Source organism: Gallinula chloropus, assembly GCF_964237585.1.
Source record: "Gallinula chloropus genome assembly, chromosome: 16".
Lineage (NCBI taxonomy): Eukaryota > Metazoa > Chordata > Aves > Gruiformes > Rallidae > Gallinula > Gallinula chloropus.
This window is the reverse complement of record NC_140101.1, coordinates 5,250,808-5,270,402: the sequence shown is the minus strand read 5'-3', so window position 1 is coordinate 5,270,402 and position 19,595 is coordinate 5,250,808. Positions and strand designations below refer to the sequence as shown.

The following is a 19,595-nucleotide window of genomic DNA, read 5'->3' as shown; positions in this document are numbered from 1 at the left end:
TATTGCAATTCTTCTGCAAAGGGCTATTCTGGCTCTGTTACAGGTCCCTAGTTTTCTCCTCAAGGAAAGTTGAAAGGAAATGCTTTCAGTATTGTTCATTCTTTATATACTAAAAAAAATTGTTTTCTGTTACTGCAATAAAAATAAAGAGATATAACTATATAAAGATAAAAGAACTTCCAGTTTTAAGATTCAGATGCTGAAATTACTAGTAGTATTAATGGCTAATAGCACTATGAATCTCGCTGGCAGTTGGTGCTGTGGACTGTTCACTGTTTCTACTCAACTAAGCAGTAAGTTTTGTATCATAATTACCACTAAAGTCCTACAGGTCCAATTGTTGTCACAGGGCAAAACTTTTACCTTCTCTGAAAATGCTTTACTGAAGCTCAGATGTACTATTTCAGGTCTGGGCACAATGAAATTCTCCAAACTGCACCCAAATATCCTACCTAGGACGTGCACAGCAAATTTCAGTTATGGGAAGGAAGCCTTTCCTACCTACATAAGAACATCTATCATGCAAAGCATGTTTCTTTGAGCCTTCTGTAAAGGACCAGAATCTCCTCCTAAGCCTCAGAAAGTCTCAGCTTTGTGGTTTTCCCATCCAGTTTCATTAGAATATTAGTTATGGACTTGCTTTTTCTCCAATTTTAAATTTTCTGAACGTTTGGCTAGGGTAATGTAACAGTTACTCTGAAATCACCGTCAGGTGTAACACTGCCCATTATTACCAGCCAAAAAAACAACCCCAAAAACTGAGGTGACAGCAATGTTTCTAATGGCAGAAAATACTTTTTCTTTCTTGGTTTGGGATAGATTAAACTCAGGTCTGGAACTTTCTTAGGAGTTCTGACTGATTAATCGCACTGTCTGTTGTGAGTAGGCTGTTATTTTCTCACGTCTACAAGATGGAAATTGCCCGCTAACTAAATGGAGATAAGCCAAAAACTTTTTCTCAAGGATATTTCCATTGGCCTCCAGCCTCAGCCTGTCACTTCACTCCTGGTTCCTTCCTCATATAAATGGCCAGCGCTTCCATAAGCAATGAAAAGTTACTTTGCCATCTTTCTGACTGCAGGCAATCGAGCAATTGTCTAGCACAGGTGGAGAATGTGGCTGTTGTGCCCCTACTTCAATACACACATTTTATTCTGAAAAAAAAGTCCCTTTTCCTCCTGTTGATAGAGCAAGAAGAATGTTGCCCTTTGCTCACAGGAGACGTTTCAGAGAGGTTTGCTTCACCACTGTAGGGCAGCATATGACAGCACAACTGGCGCTGTGCAGCAGTTCAGGTGATGGTGTGTATTTTCTATACTGAAATTTCAAGTGAGTAAGCTCTTTAACTAGTGCAGTGACCACACTTGAGTGAGGACTGCATCTCTTGAAGAACCTGTGGCAACCTATTTCAGAGCAGGGTTTTTTGGCCTTTCCTAACAAGTGATTTCACGGGCTGCATTGAAGACCATATAATTTCTTTTTACTGTTTTTCAGTTAGGAATGGAATGAGAATAAAGGACCTTTTAAATAATTAATCAGCAACGCTCTTGCCTGCCCTCCAAGTCCCAGAACACACCCTCCCCCTCCCCTTTCTCACAGTTAAACTCATACAACTGAAGAACAGGAGTCGATCTGAAGAGAGACAAAGGGACTCTGTTTCTCTCACGTGGTCTCCAGTAACGCCCATCTCTGCCTGAGGTCAGATTGTATCATCAGATACGGAGTTGCACCAGTACTGGCCCTGAAACTTTACCTCTAAGATGCGGTCCTAAAAATCTTAACCACTTCAATGCCACCAAATTTATCTTCCATCTCAAGTTTTTTTCCCCCACGTGTTAGATTTTTAATTGTACCATAACAGTTGATCATTACTATCAACTCACTGCAGTTTTTCCAAATCCTCTTCATGCTTCAGACCCTACGAGGAACCTGCCGTTACTCATCGGCAGCCAGAACAGCACCATGTTCTGGCTTTGTCTCTTCCCTGTCCCATTGCTGCTGTGCAGGGAGGCTTTTGGAGGTTTACAGGGTAGGGAGCTTTGCTGTTAAATTTCCATTGACTTCTTTTTTCTCCTGACTTTGTTTTTTCCCCTGTATGCTGTCTTGTGCCTTGGCTCTCCGGCAGTGACTATCTGGGATGAACTCCATGAACCGAGGCAGAGCGAATCTCTGCTGCCTTGGGAACCACCACCACGGGGCCAGCTTTTCCGTTTCCGTATTTTATTTTTATCTGCTGGCGTTCACGTACGGTTTCAGCCATAATTCACCGAGCAACGGCTTCACAGCCGTGAGCGCCAGCTCCGGCAAGAACCAGCGCTGAGGCGTGAGGGAACGGCGGTTACAGCACCCCGTTCTACCGGCTCCTGTCAGCGCGTTCCGGGGCGGGGGACATCCCGGGTCTGGGGTAGGAAATTCCCCACCGTCCCGGAGCGGCAGAAAGGTGACGGGTGTCAGGCACCAGCCGCTTCAAGAGCTGCCTGGGCGGTGATTCCTCCGGCCCGGCCCGGCCCGGCCCGGCCAAGCCCAGCCCAGCCCCGCCCCGCCCAGCGGCCGCGGCTCCACCCTCCGTGCCCGCCATTCCGCGAGGCTCCGCCCAGGGGCGGTCGCGGCCTGGTTCCTGCTGGCGCCGCGGCTTTTTCGGCCTGGGGCGGGACGGGAGGAGCCATGGAGGATGCCGAATATTTCGAAGGCAGCGCGGCGGAGTGGGGAAACGAGGCGGATGGAGGGGCGGTGAGTGCTTGCGGGTGCCTTAGTGACGGCCCGGGGTTGCCCAGTCGTGCGGCGGGAACCGGCAGCTCGGTGTCGGGCCTGTGTGTGGGAGCCCTCTTCCTCCGCGCCGCTCCGGAGATTTTCTCCCGAGGGACGCCTTCTGTTCTCCGGGAGGAACCTGGAGGAGATGCCGGGGCCTCCCGCCCTGTGAGAGCCCTGTCTGGAGCTCCGAGCTGAGGGGGAAAGCGCCGGGCGCGGAGGCGGCGGGGAAGGCTGTCCTGACGCGGGGCCTCGGGCTTGCGCGGGTAAAAAGGAAGAAAACAGCTGCAAGGCAGAGCCTGGGCTTGTGCTCCGCTGTTAAGGCTTGTGTTTGTCCGCGGAGCGGGCTGTTGGCAGCGGTTAGCTGCGGTCCGTCAGTTTCTGTGGGCAAAAAAATAGCCTAAATGTGGGCTGAGGGGTCGCGGGGGGACGGGACAAGGAAAGTGGCTGATCTGACTGTTCTTGTGACTAGCAAGATGATGAGGATGGGGAAGGAGAAGACGATGCTGAAGTCCAGCAAGAATGCCTGAAGAAGTTTTCAACCCCAGACTATATAATGGAGCCGTCTATATTTAACACGTTAAAGAGGTGAGTGTAACCGTACCTGTGCTATTGGGGCAGTGTTGTTACCTTGTATGGGAGCATGCGTGAAAATGTACACAAGATGCCATTGTTTTCTTTTGTTTAGAGTTGAGTTGGTTTTGATTTTTAATATGAATATTAACTAGTTTGTTTCCAATCCTTTTATCAGGTATTTCCAGGCAGGAGGTTCTCCAGAGAATGTTATCCAGTTGCTCTCTGAAAACTACACTGCAGTAGCACAGACTGTAAATTTGCTGGCAGAGTGGCTCATTCAAACAGGTACAGTAAGTGAAACGATATAATTTGGGTCTGTAGACTTTTTTTTTTTCTTCAGAAATACCTGAATTGGTGGCAAGTTTGAACAAATAAAGTGGATCATTATAAAGTTGTCATCCTGTATATGACTGAAGTCTTTGTAATATGTCTATTCTGTTCAGAGAATAAGGGAAGCACTTTGAAACTGTATTAGGAAGGGTAACTTAGTTGAAGTGAGTGCATAAGTTTCTATAGTTTCTTTTTGTTTTCATTCATAAGGGTAAGGTGTTGGCAATATTTGATATTTTGTAAAAGCATTATTAACACTGAAAAAACATTACCTTAGTAGTAGTTACTGTTCCCTTTCAGTGGATCAGTGGTTAGCTTGAAGCTTCTCATATAGATACGTGTTCTCTGAGGCAAGAATTTTGTATTACTAGTCTGCTTAAAAACTTCAGCAGCCTCTTGCAAGACATGTTTAGCATCATCTTCTGGTATCTTTGTCCCTTAGCTAGTGTAATCTTTTGTTTACAAATTATCAGAACTACTATACTCTGATCTCAGAACTACTTATTACCTCTTTGTCTGTTGTTTTGTAGTACACAATCAAAGCTGCTGATAGAGTAAAACGGGGGACTAATAGGAAATGCAATGAGCTTGTGCACCAACTGTGGCAATCAGTCCCTTTGGGGTTTAAGATACTTGTGTATTGGTGGCATGCCCAGTAACAGTCTTGTGAGATGATTGGCACTGCTGTTTGTATGACTGATGAGCAGAGCAAAAGAGAAGGACTAGTGTGACCTGCCTGTAATCCTAAACAGCTGGCATTTAGGGGAAAAAATTGAGAACCGGTAAATCTGTTGGTATCAGTATGGCTTGACAGTAGAAAAGATGGCTCTCCTCTCACCTTCAGTGTGTTGGTAAATTTATTGGTAGCTTCTGTTCTTGTTTAAAAATTTAAGATGTTGTGGCTATCTTGGATTTGATTGCATCTGCTAAGTTTTTTGTTTTCTGTGCAGGTGTTGAGCCAGTGCAAGTTCAGGAGACTGTAGAAAATCATTTAAAGAGCTTACTTATCAAGCATTTTGACCCTCGGAAAGCAGATTCCATCTTTACAGAGGAAGGAGAGGTGTGCATGGAATCCCTGTTGCTATCTCTATATGAGTGGATCCTACATAGACACCTTCATCTGATAAAGTAGTAGATGGTGGGGGAAGGGAAACTGTATATTCAAAACTCTGGTTAAGATACAGCTGCCTTCTGTAAACCAGCTGGTTTTCACAGGTTTCCTCAGAGGCTTAGAAAACTTTGAAACTTTCAATGCATCCTCCTTTGTATAACAAAGTCCTGTGTAACTACTCGCAGGACTCCTGAGAGGTGAAACACTTACTTTTAATGGTCTTAACAACTAGATATTCTTACCTTTCTTTCTGTTGCTCTAACCTTTTCAGACTCCAGCCTGGCTTGAGCAAATGATAGCACATACTACGTGGAGAGATCTCTTTTACAAGTTGGCAGAAGCCCATCCTGACTGTTTAATGCTTAATTTTACTGTGAAGGTATGTGAGAATATCCATAAAAGGATGATTGTTCTAGCATCAGACGCAGGCTGTGGTCTTGTTTGTATCCCAGTTTGAAGTATTGCTTTTTGAAGGGGTTTTTTATGGGTGGGGTTTCATTTTATTTTGATATATATTTGAAAATTCTGGATTTCTGGTACAGTGGAGCATTTCAGTCAGTCTTGAGTATTTGTGACAGGGAAAGAATGTTACATCCTGCAGTGCTCTGAAATATTTTTATATCTTTATAGTTTACATTCTTTTTGCTTTATTGGTTTCTGTGGACTAAGAGATAAGTGAATTCCAGAAGGTTTTTTGCCGAGCCTACTCTTGTATTCTGTGTTTTCTTCTAGACTTGTTAGGATATCTGAAATATAAATGTAAATAATATAAGCTTTCTCTGATATTATGGTCTTGTTCTTAATAGCTTATATCTGATGCTGGATATCAAGGGGAGATAACCAGTGTTTCAACAGCATGTCAGCAACTGGAAGTATTTTCCAGGGTCCTGCGTACATCTCTGGCAACAATTTTAGATGGAGGAGAAGAAAACCTTGAAAAAAACCTCCCAGAGTTTGCTGTAAGTTTGCTGTGTGGGTTTTTTGTGGGGGGATTTTTTTCAGGTTTTGGGTCTCTCTTTTTATGTGGAAAGAAAATTAGTGCTTTCCTTTCTGGTTCCATTATACACATCAATGTGGAATAGTAGAGAATCTTGACATCTTACCAAGTCTTACGCCTTTTCTTCATAAAATTATGTATCTGAGTTCAAAAAGAGAAATTTATGCTTTTTGATCATTCTCTGACCAATAATTCCTTGGGCTGCTCATGTGACACCTCTTATGGAATGGATCGTAAGCAGTTGAAGGTAGAACTGTTGTCTTTCACATTTAGTGCAAGATCTACAGATCAGTCTAGTTGGTCCCCTGGCAAATTAAAGTAATTATTTTATCCATATCCATGTGAAAGTTGCTATCTGAATCAACACAGCATGTGTGCTTTGTTGTGAAATAGCATAATGACTTTCACATAGCTTTGTACTTATCTCTTTAAACATCACAGGGAAAGTACTGGGCCCAAGTAGGCTAGAATTTCCTCTCAGTTCAGAAACATAATTTCCCAGTTTAGCCTTGTTCTTGCCTGTGTCAGTGCATAGTGACTCTATGGTTTTCTGTACTTCTCATCTTTTGGGTTTTTGGTTTTTTTGTTTAGTTGTTTGTGGGTTTGTGTTTTGTTTGTGGGCTGTTGGGGTTGGTTGGTTGGGGTTTTTTTGTCTTTTAGTAGATTTCAGTGAAATCTTTGCTGCTTCTGTGAGTACACTGCTGTAATGGCATACTTGCATATTCCTTGTTGACTGATAAGATTTCTTTGATTTGCAGAAGATGGTGTGCCATGGAGAACACACCTATCTCTTTGCTCAATCTATGATGTCCATATTAGCTCAAGAAGAGCAAGGTGGGTCGGCTGTCAGGCGGATTGCTCAGGAGGTTCAGCGATATGCTCATGAGAAGTAAGTGGCAGCTGTGGTGTTAGTGCAGTGTTAATCACTGGAATTTATAACTGTCTTTGCTCATTCTTGATTACCTTTAACAGTAAAAGGAGAACTCTTAGCTGCAACAGAGGAGTTATTGTAGCAAACTCTAATTTGCAGAGCGACAGAAAAGTTCTGTATCGTATATGGGGAGACCCAAAATAAGAAGAGCAAAGAGTTGCAGTTTCTGTCTATTAAAAAAAAGTTTTTTATTACTATTCTGCAAACATTTTACGAAAAAACCCCAAGGGAAATGCAGGCCTGTTCCTCTAATAACCGAAGATAAAGGACTGTGCCCTAAGGCATTACATTCCATAGGATGTGCCCTGTTGACTCAGTGAGGCTAAAATTAAAATGTTTGAATTAAGAAGACAAGTTATGTATGTTTATTTTCATCTAGAGGCCATGATGCCAGTCAGATCACTCTGGCATTGGGTACTGCAGCCTCCTATCCGCGAGCGTGTCAGGCTCTTGGTGCGATGTTGTCAAAAGGAGCTCTGAATCCTGCAGACATCACTGTCCTCTTCAAAATGTTTACAAGCATGGACCCACCCCCAGTAGAACTGGTTAGTAGTTATCTTCTTACAACCCCTGAAACTTAATTCTGTTACAGTAGCACTCAGAAATATGAGGTCATCTTACGATGACCAACTCTGTAAGTAATGTCTAGATGTGAAATTATTACTTGTATTCTGTTTTGCGTTAGCTCCTTGGTTGTTTTTTAATCATTCCAAGTTTTCTTTTTATATATAATTAAATTAATTAATGTCTCAATAGGAGATGAATATGGCAAGGAATTAATTCGCAGTAGCAATATATTCTGGAACTGTTGATGTTGTTTGGTTTGGGTTTTTTGGTTTTGGAGGGGGTGGTTTGGGGCTGTTTTGTGTATGTGTTAAAAGTTTGGGTCTTTTTCAGAAAACTATCAAACCTACTTCCAAGGGGGGATGCATTGTATCTCATGCCATGCAAGGTGTATCACAAAACTGTCACGTCTTGTTATTCTCAGGCTCTAATAAACCATTTGTTTTCACAGATTCGAGTACCTGCTTTTCTGGACCTCTTCATGCAGTCACTGTTTAAGCCAGGTGCTAAGATCAACCAGGACCACAAACACAAATATATTCACATCCTGGCGTATGCAGCTAGTGTGGTAGAGATGTGGAAGAAGGTAATGTTAGTTCTGTCAATAACGTTTTTTACCTACAGTGGCCTGAGTGCTGAAGAAAATGTATGGTCATGAAGCTGCTTAATTTAAAATCATGTGTTTGGCTTTACTTACATTAATATGAAATACTTCTGGCCTCTAATGACTAAAAAGCTATAAATCCTGATGAGCAAATAATACTGAAAAATTCTGAGTGCACTGTATATTTTTGCTGTCTTTCCCTGCCTTTCCACAAAGGATTTCACACAATCATAGAATCATAGGGGTTGGAAGATCATCGGATCCAACCCCCCTGCCAAAGCAGGGTCCCCTAGGACAGGTCACACAGGTCGGTGTCCAGATGGGTCTTGAATATCTCCAGAGAAGGAGACTCCACAACCCCCCTGGGCAGCCTGTCCCATGGCTTTGTCACCCTCACTGTGTAAAAGTTCTTCCGCATGCTGGTGCTGTAGTGGTTCTGTGCTACTGGAACTGTGTGTGCTTTTTCAGAGGAATTTAATTTTATGGAGTGGATAAAGTAATTCTTAGGGAATTAAATAAAGCAAACATACTTGGACTTCAGCTCGTTAATAATTAGTTCTGAAATCTGCATTTGAGTTTCAATTTTGAGAAATATGGTGTAATCTTTGGTTATTGAAGGAAAGGAATTGTAACCTGCAATAAGCCTCTTCCATTCAAACTTTGAAATTTTGCAGAACAAGAGAGTCAGCATAAACAAGGATGAACTAAAGTCAACTTCAAAAGCCATTGAAACTGTTCACAACCTGTGTTGCAATGAGAACAAAGGCGCATCAGAATTGGTTGCAGAACTGAGCACACTCTATCAGTGCATCAGGTGAGCAGAGAGACTGGTCCCAGCCTCAGTTGTTGGAAGGACAGTGTTATTTAGGAGAGACAGAACTGCTAAAGGCATATGTCTTTGTGGGCTACTCTGTGAGAACATCCTCGCTGTGTAATACTTGAAGTTGTGGTCTGAAAGCAGCTTTCAAAATTGGACATCTGACTCTGGAGCCTCTGTCATGAGGACACAAATTCTGAGTTGCACTGACAACTTGTCCTTGTGTCACACAACATGCTTTTTGCTGCCACTGGAAAAAGATGGCATGACTTTTGCCTTCCTAAAACTGCTTTCCTAGCAACAGATGTGTGCATTATTTTCCTCTTAAAAGTACTGAATAAACTGAATCTAGCAGGTATTGAATAAACTGAAACAAACTTGGAGTGTACAGTAATTTTGTTGCCTATGAGCAGGGTGAGGCTTTGTAGAAAGAGTTTTCCTCCAACCGATCTTCCCCCCTACCCCTTTTTTGATGAAAACTCTTGATGTGCTGGCAACTTTTCAAGCAAAACTTCTGAGCTATATAAATTCTGCTGTAAGTTAAACCATTAGAATGTACTAATTTTTTGGTTTTTTTTTTTAGTGGGAATGTTTGTTCTGTTTGGGTTTTTTGTTGTTGGTTTGTTTTATGTTTTTGTGCCAACGTGATCTCTTTTCTCTGTAGGTTCCCAGTGGTGGCAATGGGTGTATTAAAGTGGGTGGACTGGACAGTGTCAGAACCACGATACTTCCAGCTGCAGACTGATCACACTCCAGTTCATCTGGCATTACTAGATGAGGTAAAAGTGCTTGTGAAATCTTGCTGGAGAGTAAGAACAGCTTTGACACTTGTATGTACATCCAGTTCACCGGATGCCTGTCACTTGCAGGAAGTCAGTAAATACACAGGGGTGAACTTGGTTCTGTTCAGAGTTAATTATCTGGTTATGTCAGCTCAGCAGTATTAATGCTAGGAAAATTTAGGCATCGCATAGAAATAGTGGAATACTTTTCTAAAAGAAAAGCACTACATCTGGCACTGAACACCAGTGTAAACTTGTCTAATAAAGACCAGTGCACTGGTTTTTAAATTGAAGTTCTGAGGATCTTGCTCTCCTGTCTTGTTTGCAGATCAGTACATGCCATCAGCTGCTTCATCCCCAGGTTCTACAACTTCTTGTCAAGCTCTTTGAAACAGAACATTCACAGCTTGATGTAATGGAGCAGGTAATTCTGTAAGGATTCAGTATTTGTGTTTCCTCATAGGAGTTACACTTACTCAAGGTAATAGCTCTTGCTGTCATAGCAGTTTCAAGAGTTTAATTTAGGAATATGATGGTGGCTAAAATGTAACATAGCAGATATTGGGCCAATAAGAATGGCAGTAAAAATTGTACACTTCTTAGAGAAAGCTTTAATCTGTTGGTTCCTCTCTCTCCACACCATCAGCTGGAATTGAAGAAGACTCTCTTGGACAGAATGGTGCATTTACTCAGCCGAGGATATGTCCTGCCTGTGGTCAGCTATATCCGCAAATGCCTGGAGAAGCTGGATACAGATATCTCTCTTATCAGATACTTTGTTACAGAGGTCAGCAGCAAAAATTCTGTTTATTAACATATAGAAATAAACTTTAATAGCAGTTTTATGTGTTTGGATAATAACTTATGTCAGATTCATAAATACTGCATTATATGAGATCAGATTCTGAGCCATGTATGTAGACTCAGTATTCACTAGGATGTGACACAGTCCTACTGACTCCTGACTTCTGAAAGCATGGAGGTACTGGATAGAATACCACAAGAATACATAATTAATTACTATGGAGAACATAAGGGCCTATGCACAACTACTCACATGCTTTCAAGACTAGTATTGTGCAGTGAATATTGTCCCTACTGCCCTTCTAACTGGAAGAATAATCCACTTTTGTCTGCTGTTCCAGGTGCTCGATGTGATTGCTCCTCCGTATACCTCAGACTTCGTACAGCTTTTTCTTCCAATCTTGGAGAATGAAAGTATTGCAGGTACTATTAAAACAGAAGGTGAACATGATCCTGTCACTGAATTTATAGGTGAGTCACATTTATTCCTTGCATAACTGCTTTCATTTGTATTTCTAACAATGTGCAAATAACATTTAGGAGGAAGATTACAAAAGGGAACACCAGCCAGATAACTTCCTTTCCAGGGGCCTGGGTTTAGCAGTTTTCTTTGATCAACAGTCTCGGGGTAGTGGTGAGGAACGGGGCGACTAATACTGCTTTTTGAGAGCTACCACTGCAGCAAGGACAGGGAGTGGTTTGTCATAATTCACTCCTATCTTAAAACAAACCTGTCTGTTCAGACCCTAAAGTCCTTATTATTTATGTAATACAGAAACTTGCATGGAGACAGATAAATCACAGTAATGTACTGACACTTGCTTTTTTTTTTTTTTTTCTTTTAAGCTCATTGCAAATCTAATTTTATTATGATGAACTAAGCAGTGGAAAATACCAAGAAAGCAAAGTACACGCTCACTACTTTGCCATACTCGCCACCAATAAGGTTCTATAACTGGGCAATGCAGCAGCAAAGCACCTGAAAGTGACCTAAAATAAGAACCCAACAAACTCAAAACAAAGAAGAAGGGTCTGAAGGACATCTGATTGATTTGCACGGTGACCTTGAGCCTCTTATCAGGGGACTGTTAATGTACTTTGGAAACTGGAGTAGCACTGAAGAATTTTCTGTCATTACACAAATCGGTATAAATCTGAATATTCTGAAGGGGTTAGCAGAAGAGAAACAGATTTATTTCAAAAAAAGGTTATTCTGGTCAGAATTTGTCAGTGATTCTTTGTGTAGGTAGTTCCTACTAAAAACACTTTGCAGCTAGTTCTCTGACCTCTGGATCTTGAATGCTCTAGGTTTTGATGTTTACAGCTGAAAAAGAAGGAAGTTACGTGATTAGCTTGGTGTTGCAGAGAAGCCATAATGCCTGTTTTTTTGTCTTTGCATTATACTAGAATTCTAAATATTTTAGTACTATATGAAAAAAGGCAACATTTTGTGTAGCCCAAGTGGAGTTGTAACAATCAAGGTTAGGTTTGTATGAACAGATGAATCCTACTCAGTGTGTTACCTTTCAGAATCTATTTGTGTTAAATAGATGCATCAGCTGTTACTGGTAAGTTTCATTACCATGTTGGAATTCTGCTGCTGTCCAGAATAGCAAAGTGTGCAGAAATGTCATTACTGCTGCATGTGGCTTGGTTTTTATACTTATCTCTACTCTGTCCTCGTTAATGCCAGTGGGGGGGGATACACCTCAGACTATAATTTACCTTTAAATAAAAGCTTTTCTTTTCCAGAGCTGTGTTTCAAAGTTTCACTAGGACCACTCTTTCTGGCTGTTAATTGCGCTGGATTTCTTTGTACAGGCAAATAGTGTTTGCTTAGTGAAGGGTGTGGACAATCGTATTGTCCTCTTCTAAGAACGTGTTTCTGCTTTTTAAAAGACAGACTTAAAATGTCACTAACTGGATCTAAATCAAGTGCAGTTTGTTCTTATGTCCAGTTTCTGGGCTTCTTTCCTCCTCTGCACTAGTAAAAAGCTTTAACTTACAGGTTTGAGCAAGGCATAAATCACAGGCTGCTTCACTTATGGTAGGTTTTGGAGATTAACAGTCAAAAGCAGTATTTTACAACAGCTGTGTCTTGCTGTCCTTTGCTTGTTGGATGTTTTCTTGCGCTTTTATCCTAATTTCCTGTAGTGGTAGTATGATTTAATTTGCATTATTGGTTGAACCATCATTATGGCGGTATAGACTGTGTTGTCAGTGATCCCTTTTACAAGTATAAGTCCAGTAAAAGCAGTACCACAGAGGGTAAGCTCTGGGTGTCTAGTCTGGCATGTGAGACTGCTTGTTAGGTACAATAGAAGACAACCAGAACCCTTTTTTAATAATAAGATCTTATAATAGACATGCAGGCATGTAAGAGGAAAGCATCTGTTTATTAAATGCATTAGTAACATTTGATACCACACTGATTTGCTGCTTAGTAACTGGCTCCTTTCTTCAAATGAGGGAGGAGTTCTGCATTGTGGCAACTTAAACTTTCTTTAGTAGAAAAAGATGGCACAGCCAATTACATTTTAAAGCAAGGGATCTGGGCAAAGACAAGACTAAGTAACTAAGTATTTAGATTTTGTCTTCTGATCAAAGTAACTCCTGTTATATTATTCTGGTTGGATAAAAGCAACTGCATTATGAGACTTTCAACACCACTCTTTTACCAGGAGGCCAAGGAAAGAGCAGGGTATTTAGGTTTTGGATATATCATGTGTAGACTTAGCTTTGTTTTTTCATCTGCATCATTGTGACATGGTATTTGCTCAGTACTGTCAGACTTTTATGTAAGCTCCAGACCTAAATACTTCTTTCTTCCTAGCATGTTCACGTAGTTTTGCACTTTAAAAAAAATAGATTTACATATACAGTTTCTGTGATTAAATCAAGATGATTTGTCTGCCTTAATGCACAGAATTTAAAAGTAAGTTACCCATGAAAAAAATTAAGTTATAACTTACTTAAAGGCAGTTCTGTATTTATTTTACTTTGAATACACTGTGTTGCTATCCAGGCTAATTTTGCAGAACAGCCTGATGGTCTTGAACTGTGAAAGAGTTTTTAGACTTCTGTTCTTTAAACAGAAAAAGGTTGTGCTGGGAAGCTTCCACCTTCTTCCTAAACAGAAAGATGTACAATACAGAATCAAGGAAGAACAACATCTCCATATGCACAGTCCTCTTCAATAGCAAGGTTGTACTCTGCTCCTTTTCCACCTTTATATGCACTTGTCACAATTCTCAGCCATCCTCTTTCACCCTGTAAAGAATTAATTTGCATTGTGAATTAGAAAACATAACTACAGAAGATGTACACTACTGAGTTTGTTCAGGCTTCCAAATATGATTTAAGTCAATCTAGGAATTCACTCAAGAAGAAGTTATCACACCAGGGTCACAGGGCAGCCTTGTGTTTAGAGGAGCAGTCTGCTAAGGTGAATTTACAACCCCGTATCTATTCCAGGTGTGTGACTTATTTTTGCCTATAACTACCAGCAACTTAAGAATTGCCCATAACAGGAGCTGCATGTCCACAGAAGAGCAGCATGTGAGATAGAGTGGACATTACCCAAGTAACTTTGGCTGAATATCCTTATCTTCAGAGTAGTTAGGTTTCATTTTTTTAATTGCAAGTCTAGTTCAAAGAAGGTTTTAACTTTTCCTATCCACAGGGTAGCTTTGCAGCTTCCTGTTTGCAAGTGACAAACCCCACCTTTCCTCTCAGGTCATTCCGTAAACGTGCTTGTTCCCATGTTTCCTTACCCAGGGTTCACCCCATGAGTTACGGACAATCCAGTACTCTGTTCCATTTTCTATGCCCCAGCCAGCCACAGATACAATGTGATTCACTGCAGGAGAGGGGTTGTACTCTGTATAGAGGCCACCGGTGTAGGCATCCAGCTTTTCAGTAGCCATTATGCCACAGCTGCAATAAAACAGAAAAAGCACTCTCTTGGGCAAGGGCGTCAGGGCAGGGGCCTGGCTAAAACAATCGGGTTCTTGACTGCAGAGCTCAGTTTATCTACAAACAAGCTAAAGACTCCACATTAGTGCAGAGCTGCTACCATATGCTAGAGTAGAGAAGTACATTTCAGGCATTAGACTGAGTTTCAAATATTAAACTCCAAATTCTAGTAGTAGATGAGCTTTTCTTTCAAGGTAGGCCAGAGATTTGTTTAGAGATTTTTTTCCCAAGATCTTTTTTTGAGATATTTTTTCTGAAATATTTTTCGATATTTTTTCCAAGATAATTTTTTCTGAGATTTTTTCCTAGATAAGTTTTTCCGAGATTTTTTCTGAGATAATTTTTTCCGAGATTTTTTTGATATTTTTCTGAAATATTTTGAGATTTTTTCCTAGATAATTTTTTCCGAGATTTTTTTTGAGATTTTCTGAAATATTTTTCGAGATTTTTTGGAGATATTTTTTCCAAGATAATTTTTTCTGAGTTTTTTTTTCCGAGATTTTTTTCAATTTTTTTTTATATATTTTTTCCGAGATTTTTTGGGGGGGGATTATTTTATTCTGAGATTATTTGTTTCCTAGATAATTTTTTTCCGAGATTTTTTCCAAGATATTTTTTTCTGATATATTTTTCATAGATTTTTTTTGAGATATTTTTTCGAGATTTTTTGGGGGGATTATTTTTTTCTGAGATTTTTTTTCTTGAGATTGAGATTTTTTTCCTGAGGTTTTTTTACCTAATCGGTCCATTGGCGTAGATTTCTGCCATCATTTTCTCTCTTCCACTTACAGACCCATAGTCAGCAACTTTCCAGAGAGTGTAGTTCTTTATCACATGGCATTCTCCAAAAGTGACACAAGTTCCACATTGGTTAAACTTCTTGCACTCTACAAAACAGAAGTGAGATTGTAGCTGCTTTTAATCTTACCTTGAGGCAGGTATCAGTAACTTATATGTAATTAATACATATTCCAGTGAACTGCATTTCTTTCTGGAAACAACATTTAAAGTCCTTACTATCACTAGTTTACTGCATAGGCTTTGAGGCAATGTTTCAGATGTGCTTTGCTATAGATAGAGGACCTACTCCTGTAACCTATGTCTGGTCATGTATGACTATTCTCATTTGTTTAATTTGAGGTGACACTTGTAAATACTTCAATACATTACAGATTGTGTATCACAGATTTGGGAGATTAAGTTAAAACATACCAGCTGTACAAGCTTGCCCAGGCATGATTTAATGCTGTGCTGTCTGGCTAGAGTAAAAAGAGAATACAGGCCTGTAGAGGAAACCTGTTCTGTCAGTCACACAACAGGCACTACGCTGAAAGGCAGGAACCAGTGCACTGAAAACCCAATGAACTTTCTTCTGGAAGATCTTGTAAATCTGAGATTAAGCAAATAACCATCGTACTTTGATCCTTAGCTTGGTAGTTGTTGCAGGTCTCATCTGGAATGCCGTGGTCATGGGCATACTTCCAGACACCTGAGTGGTCTCCACCTTCACAGGATCCTGCATCAGCACAATCAATCACATTCTGAACAGAGAGGTAGGCAGAAGGCCATGCACCTTTTCTCTTTATGTTGATTCGATCTGTAAGGATAAGATAGTGTTTTGTTAGTGGGTGGTTACACATTGCAGCTAGAGTTAAAACTCTCTCTCTCCTTCATTAAACCTGTAACTGTTTGCAGGCAACAGCTCTGTGGTTGGAAAAGCCCTGACTGGCGCAGTGAGGCACAGAGCATGACATAACTTGAACTGGCAGGCTGAGTTACTCTGGGTTTCCATTAGAAGTTTTTTCCATTAAAAGCTCAGAAGAAAATCTGCAGATAAGTAAGATACCCTTAAAGCCTTGAAGTGCCCTAGGCCTCTTAAGTCACAGCTTCTGAAAGCTGGCCGATCTGTTTCCTGGCTTTGACAGCAAAGTTTTCATATATGCATCATGAAGCCAGCCCTCACTAGCCTCTCTTAGGGGAGTAAAGATTTATGCATAAACCCATGCAGAGAGTCATCAGCACATCCAAACCAGGTCTCTGGCTTCAAGAGACAGTTTTCACAAACTGAAAGCAGGGGAAAGCTTTCAGAAGTGTCTCATCCTGCTATGTCAGCATCTCACAGTTACCCTGCCATATCAGGCAGGCATTGCCACCCTGCTGCCAGATTTTGTCAGAACCAACTAGCTTACTTGGCAGAAAAGCTTCCCAATGAGTATTTATAAACTGCTTCTCACTGCATTAAGAGTCTTAACTGATGCCACAGTAGTACTTTTAGTCCTATTAGCACTAACACCATTCAGCTATACTTGACAATATCCCAGCCCAGTCTTCCAACAAGAGAAGGAATGAATGCTTTAACCATTCACAGCAGTTAAGAAAAAACACCCTGAATTTTCAAGTCAAACTTTCGTACTTTACAAAGCTGTATGTACTGGCAAACCTACACACACAGCTAAATTTGAACCAGGTGCTGCTGTTGTTATGCATCCTAGTCTTTCACTACACCATGGCAGGCTTCATAAGTGTCTGTACTGTAACTGCTTAGGAACAGATTGGGATTCCTGCTTTCTGCTGACACCTGTGTTGTCTTCCCTTTTTTGCACAACTTCCTCTATTTCTCCTCCATCATTAATCCTCTCAGCAACCTCCCTACTTCTGCAGCATGTCACTGTTGCTTACAAATCATGTATTCTCTCTAGAGAAAATATTTCTCCCAGCTCAAGCAAACCTCTACTTCCCCTTTTCTAAGATGAAGGCTGTATGCTGAAACCAGATTTGTCTATGCAGTGGGAGTCAGGACAAGTATATAACAGCTCTTGAAGCTAACAGCCTGCAGGGCCTTCCCATGAGAAGCAACTTCTTTCGTTTCCTCATACCCAGCCATTGCTGGAGCCGCCCCTTACCTCTCTTGAAGCAGTGCAGCAGGCTGAGGTACCAAAAAAGGGAAAGAGACACAATAACTGCTTTTGCATCTGCTCCTAGCAGCACCACAACTCCAAGAAGAGGGGCAGAATCCCCAGTTCTTACTCCAGGCCTTGAACAGCAATGCAGCAGAGGCTGTGACTACATTCCTTCTATAAACAGCTATTTAACCATGTGAGTTTTCCCCCCTCACACAGATTTGGGAGGGTGAGGACAGCCTTGCCCTGATCGCTTTACTGAAACCAAACCTCCTTGCCTTCAGCTTGGTAATTCCCATCACTCCTGGGGCATTCAGAGACCTCTCAGCCTTGGTTGTAGCTGCATTAGTCACTGCAGGGATTTGGTACCTCTTCCTACCAGCTATTTTTCCAAGGTGAAGAAAAATGCCCTTTGCTTACTGACAACTGTACAAAGAATCCTACAATCGCTTAAGTTGGAAGAGACCTTTAAGATGAAGTCCACCCACAGCCTAACCCTGCCTAGTCCATCTCTAGACCATGTCTTCAAGCACAACATCTACACACCTTTTAAATCCCTCCAGGGATGGTGACTCCACCACCCCCCTGGGCAGCCTGTTCCAGTGCCTGACAACCCTTTCAGTAAGGAAATGCTTCCTGCTAGCTAACCCAAATCTGCCCTGGTGCAATTTTAAACCATTTCCTCTCATCCTATCGCTTGGTACCTGTGAGAAGGGAGCGACCCCCACCTCTCCATACCCTCCTTGCAGGTAGCTGCAGCGTTCTCCCCTCAGCCTCCTTTTCTCAAGACTAAACAGCCCCAGCTCCCTCAGCCGCTCCTCACAGGACTTGTGCTCCAAACCCTTTACCAGCTTCATTACCCTTCTCCGGACACACTCCAGCATCTCAACATCCTTCCTGTAGTGAGGGGGCCCAAAACCGGCCATCATTGGGCACAAGCAACTTGGTGGGGGAGTGGGCAGCCCTGAGCCCCGCGTACCTGCTAAAGCGCTGGTGCTGCCGTGGGCCCAGCAGGACCCGCAGTACTGGGGGATGTGCTGGTTCCGAGTCGTGCTGGCGTAATTGATGCCGTTCACGTTCCTCCAGTCCCAGCTCTGGGGCAGCGCAGAGACCTCCAGGTACTCGTGCGGGCGAGGGTAGGTCCTGCGGCGCGGCAGAAAGGAGAAGCGATTCCCGTGCTGCCCGAGGATTTTCGGGACAGCTGGGGGGGGGGGGTTTCCTCTGTCCCTGCAAACCCACCCGGCTGACGCGGAGTTTCGCAACGACCCCGCGAGTGACCGGCGGGCTGGCCGCGCCACGTGACCAGCCTCGTGACTGCCGCGGAGCCCCGCGGACACCCGCTCCCCCCCACCCTCCTCCTCCCCGGGCAGCGGGGCAATGCCGCCCGCCCTGCGGAGCCAGGACCCGGGCTGCCTGACCCAGGGACCCCCTCCCCCCCGCCCCCCCAAGGTCGAGTTCGTGAAGCCCCCGCGTGGGCGGGCCGCGCCCGCTCAGCCCCTGCGCGGATGCGTCCGCAGGCTCCTCTCTGCGGCGCCGCTTAGTAGGGCCGGGGAAGGCGACCGGGGCTGTCCGCAGCCGGGCGGCAGCCCCGTGAGGGGCGAACCTCACCTCAGCCCGGCAGCCTTGCGCGGGGCCGGCTTGTAGCAGTGCTGCCCTTCCCTGAAGTACAGGCCGGCGCGGGCGGGCGCGCAGAGGCAGCCCCAGACCACCAAGAGAGCCGCCAGACGTCGGACCAGCTCAGCCATCCTGCGGCCCACACCACCTTCCTCCGCGGCGCGGCCCCGGCGCCAGCATTTGAGGGCGGGGGGCGGCGCCGGGGGGCGGAGCGGCGGGGGGCGGTGCGGAGCGGAGCTGCGGGCTCACCTGCGGCCCGCGGGGGATGTGGAGTCTCCCTACTCCTCCTTATTTCGTGTTGATTGACGTCTGTCCACGGGAAGCGGCACTAGGGACCTGCACGTCGCCAGGTCTTTCCTGACGGCGTCTGGCGCAGTTCTTGGGGTAAGCAGTACACAGACCTCGGTCACTGTGTCTGCTCCCCCTGCTCTTGGGCCACCCAGGTGCTGCGTCCGTCACACACGCTCCGAATGAAGCAATTCCAAGCACACACCCCAACCCAAAATAAAAGGCAAAGCTGTTAAAACATTGCAGGGATTCAATATCCGCAGCCGCGGGGGATGTGGGGTGTATGACATTGGGGCTTGTACCGGGGACAGACGCAGACCCCGCGTGCCTGAGTTACAGGTTTCTCTACCTTTGGCCGAACACATCAGCATTGTGTAAGACTGCGCCCGGCTACTGTGTGGCTGCACAGAGCAGGCAGGCTGTGGGTTTTTTTTTTGCTTGGTTTGTGTTTCTTCCTAGTATCAAGTTTTGAATTTCTCAAGCTCTGTTATGCTGCGGTTTACAAAGAAATACAGGCCTGGGTTCCTTTGTTTTTTAGGCTGTTCTTTGGGGTT

General features: G+C 43.3%; 2 protein-coding genes across 2 annotated transcripts; one reads left to right on the top strand and one right to left on the bottom strand.

Annotated features, from left to right (window-relative positions):
- Positions 1–2,664: 2,664 nt before the first annotated feature.
- NELFCD (negative elongation factor complex member C/D) lies at positions 2,665–11,971 on the top strand (the record flags this gene model as incomplete). The annotated part of the gene is made up of 15 exons (XM_084271396.1): positions 2,665–2,730; positions 3,221–3,336; positions 3,500–3,609; positions 4,605–4,714; positions 5,037–5,144; positions 5,572–5,724; positions 6,521–6,651; positions 7,073–7,238; positions 7,709–7,843; positions 8,536–8,675; positions 9,343–9,457; positions 9,789–9,884; positions 10,107–10,247; positions 10,606–10,735; positions 11,111–11,971. The coding sequence occupies 15 exons, from the start codon at positions 2,665–2,667 to the stop codon at positions 11,143–11,145; spliced, it is 1,752 nt and encodes a 583-aa protein (XP_084127522.1). The 3' UTR covers positions 11,146–11,971.
- A 670-nt stretch (positions 11,972–12,641) lies between these two features.
- On the bottom strand, positions 12,642–18,917 carry CTSZ (cathepsin Z). The gene is made up of 6 exons (XM_084271454.1): positions 18,748–18,917; positions 18,119–18,282; positions 15,657–15,836; positions 14,976–15,126; positions 14,038–14,200; positions 12,642–13,534 (listed from the first exon to the last, which is right to left on the bottom strand). Exons 1-6 carry the CDS (start codon positions 18,882–18,884, stop codon positions 13,421–13,423), a joined length of 909 nt encoding a protein of 302 aa, XP_084127580.1. The 5' UTR covers positions 18,885–18,917; the 3' UTR covers positions 12,642–13,420.
- Positions 18,918–19,595: the final 678 nt, after the last annotated feature.

Excerpts from the sequence above, each read along its gene's own strand:
- CTSZ (XM_084271454.1), bottom strand. The coding sequence starts at position 18,884 with ATGGCTGAGCTGGTCCGACGTCTGGCGGCTCTCTTGGTGGTCTGGGGC. Across the intron at positions 14,201-14,975 it reads TACGCCAATGGACCGATTAG|CTGTGGCATAATGGCTACTG; the intron begins GTAAAAAAACCT and ends GTTTTATTGCAG. Across the intron at positions 13,535-14,037 it reads ACTCATGGGGTGAACCCTGG|GGTGAAAGAGGATGGCTGAG; the intron begins GTAAGGAAACAT and ends AATTCTTTACAG.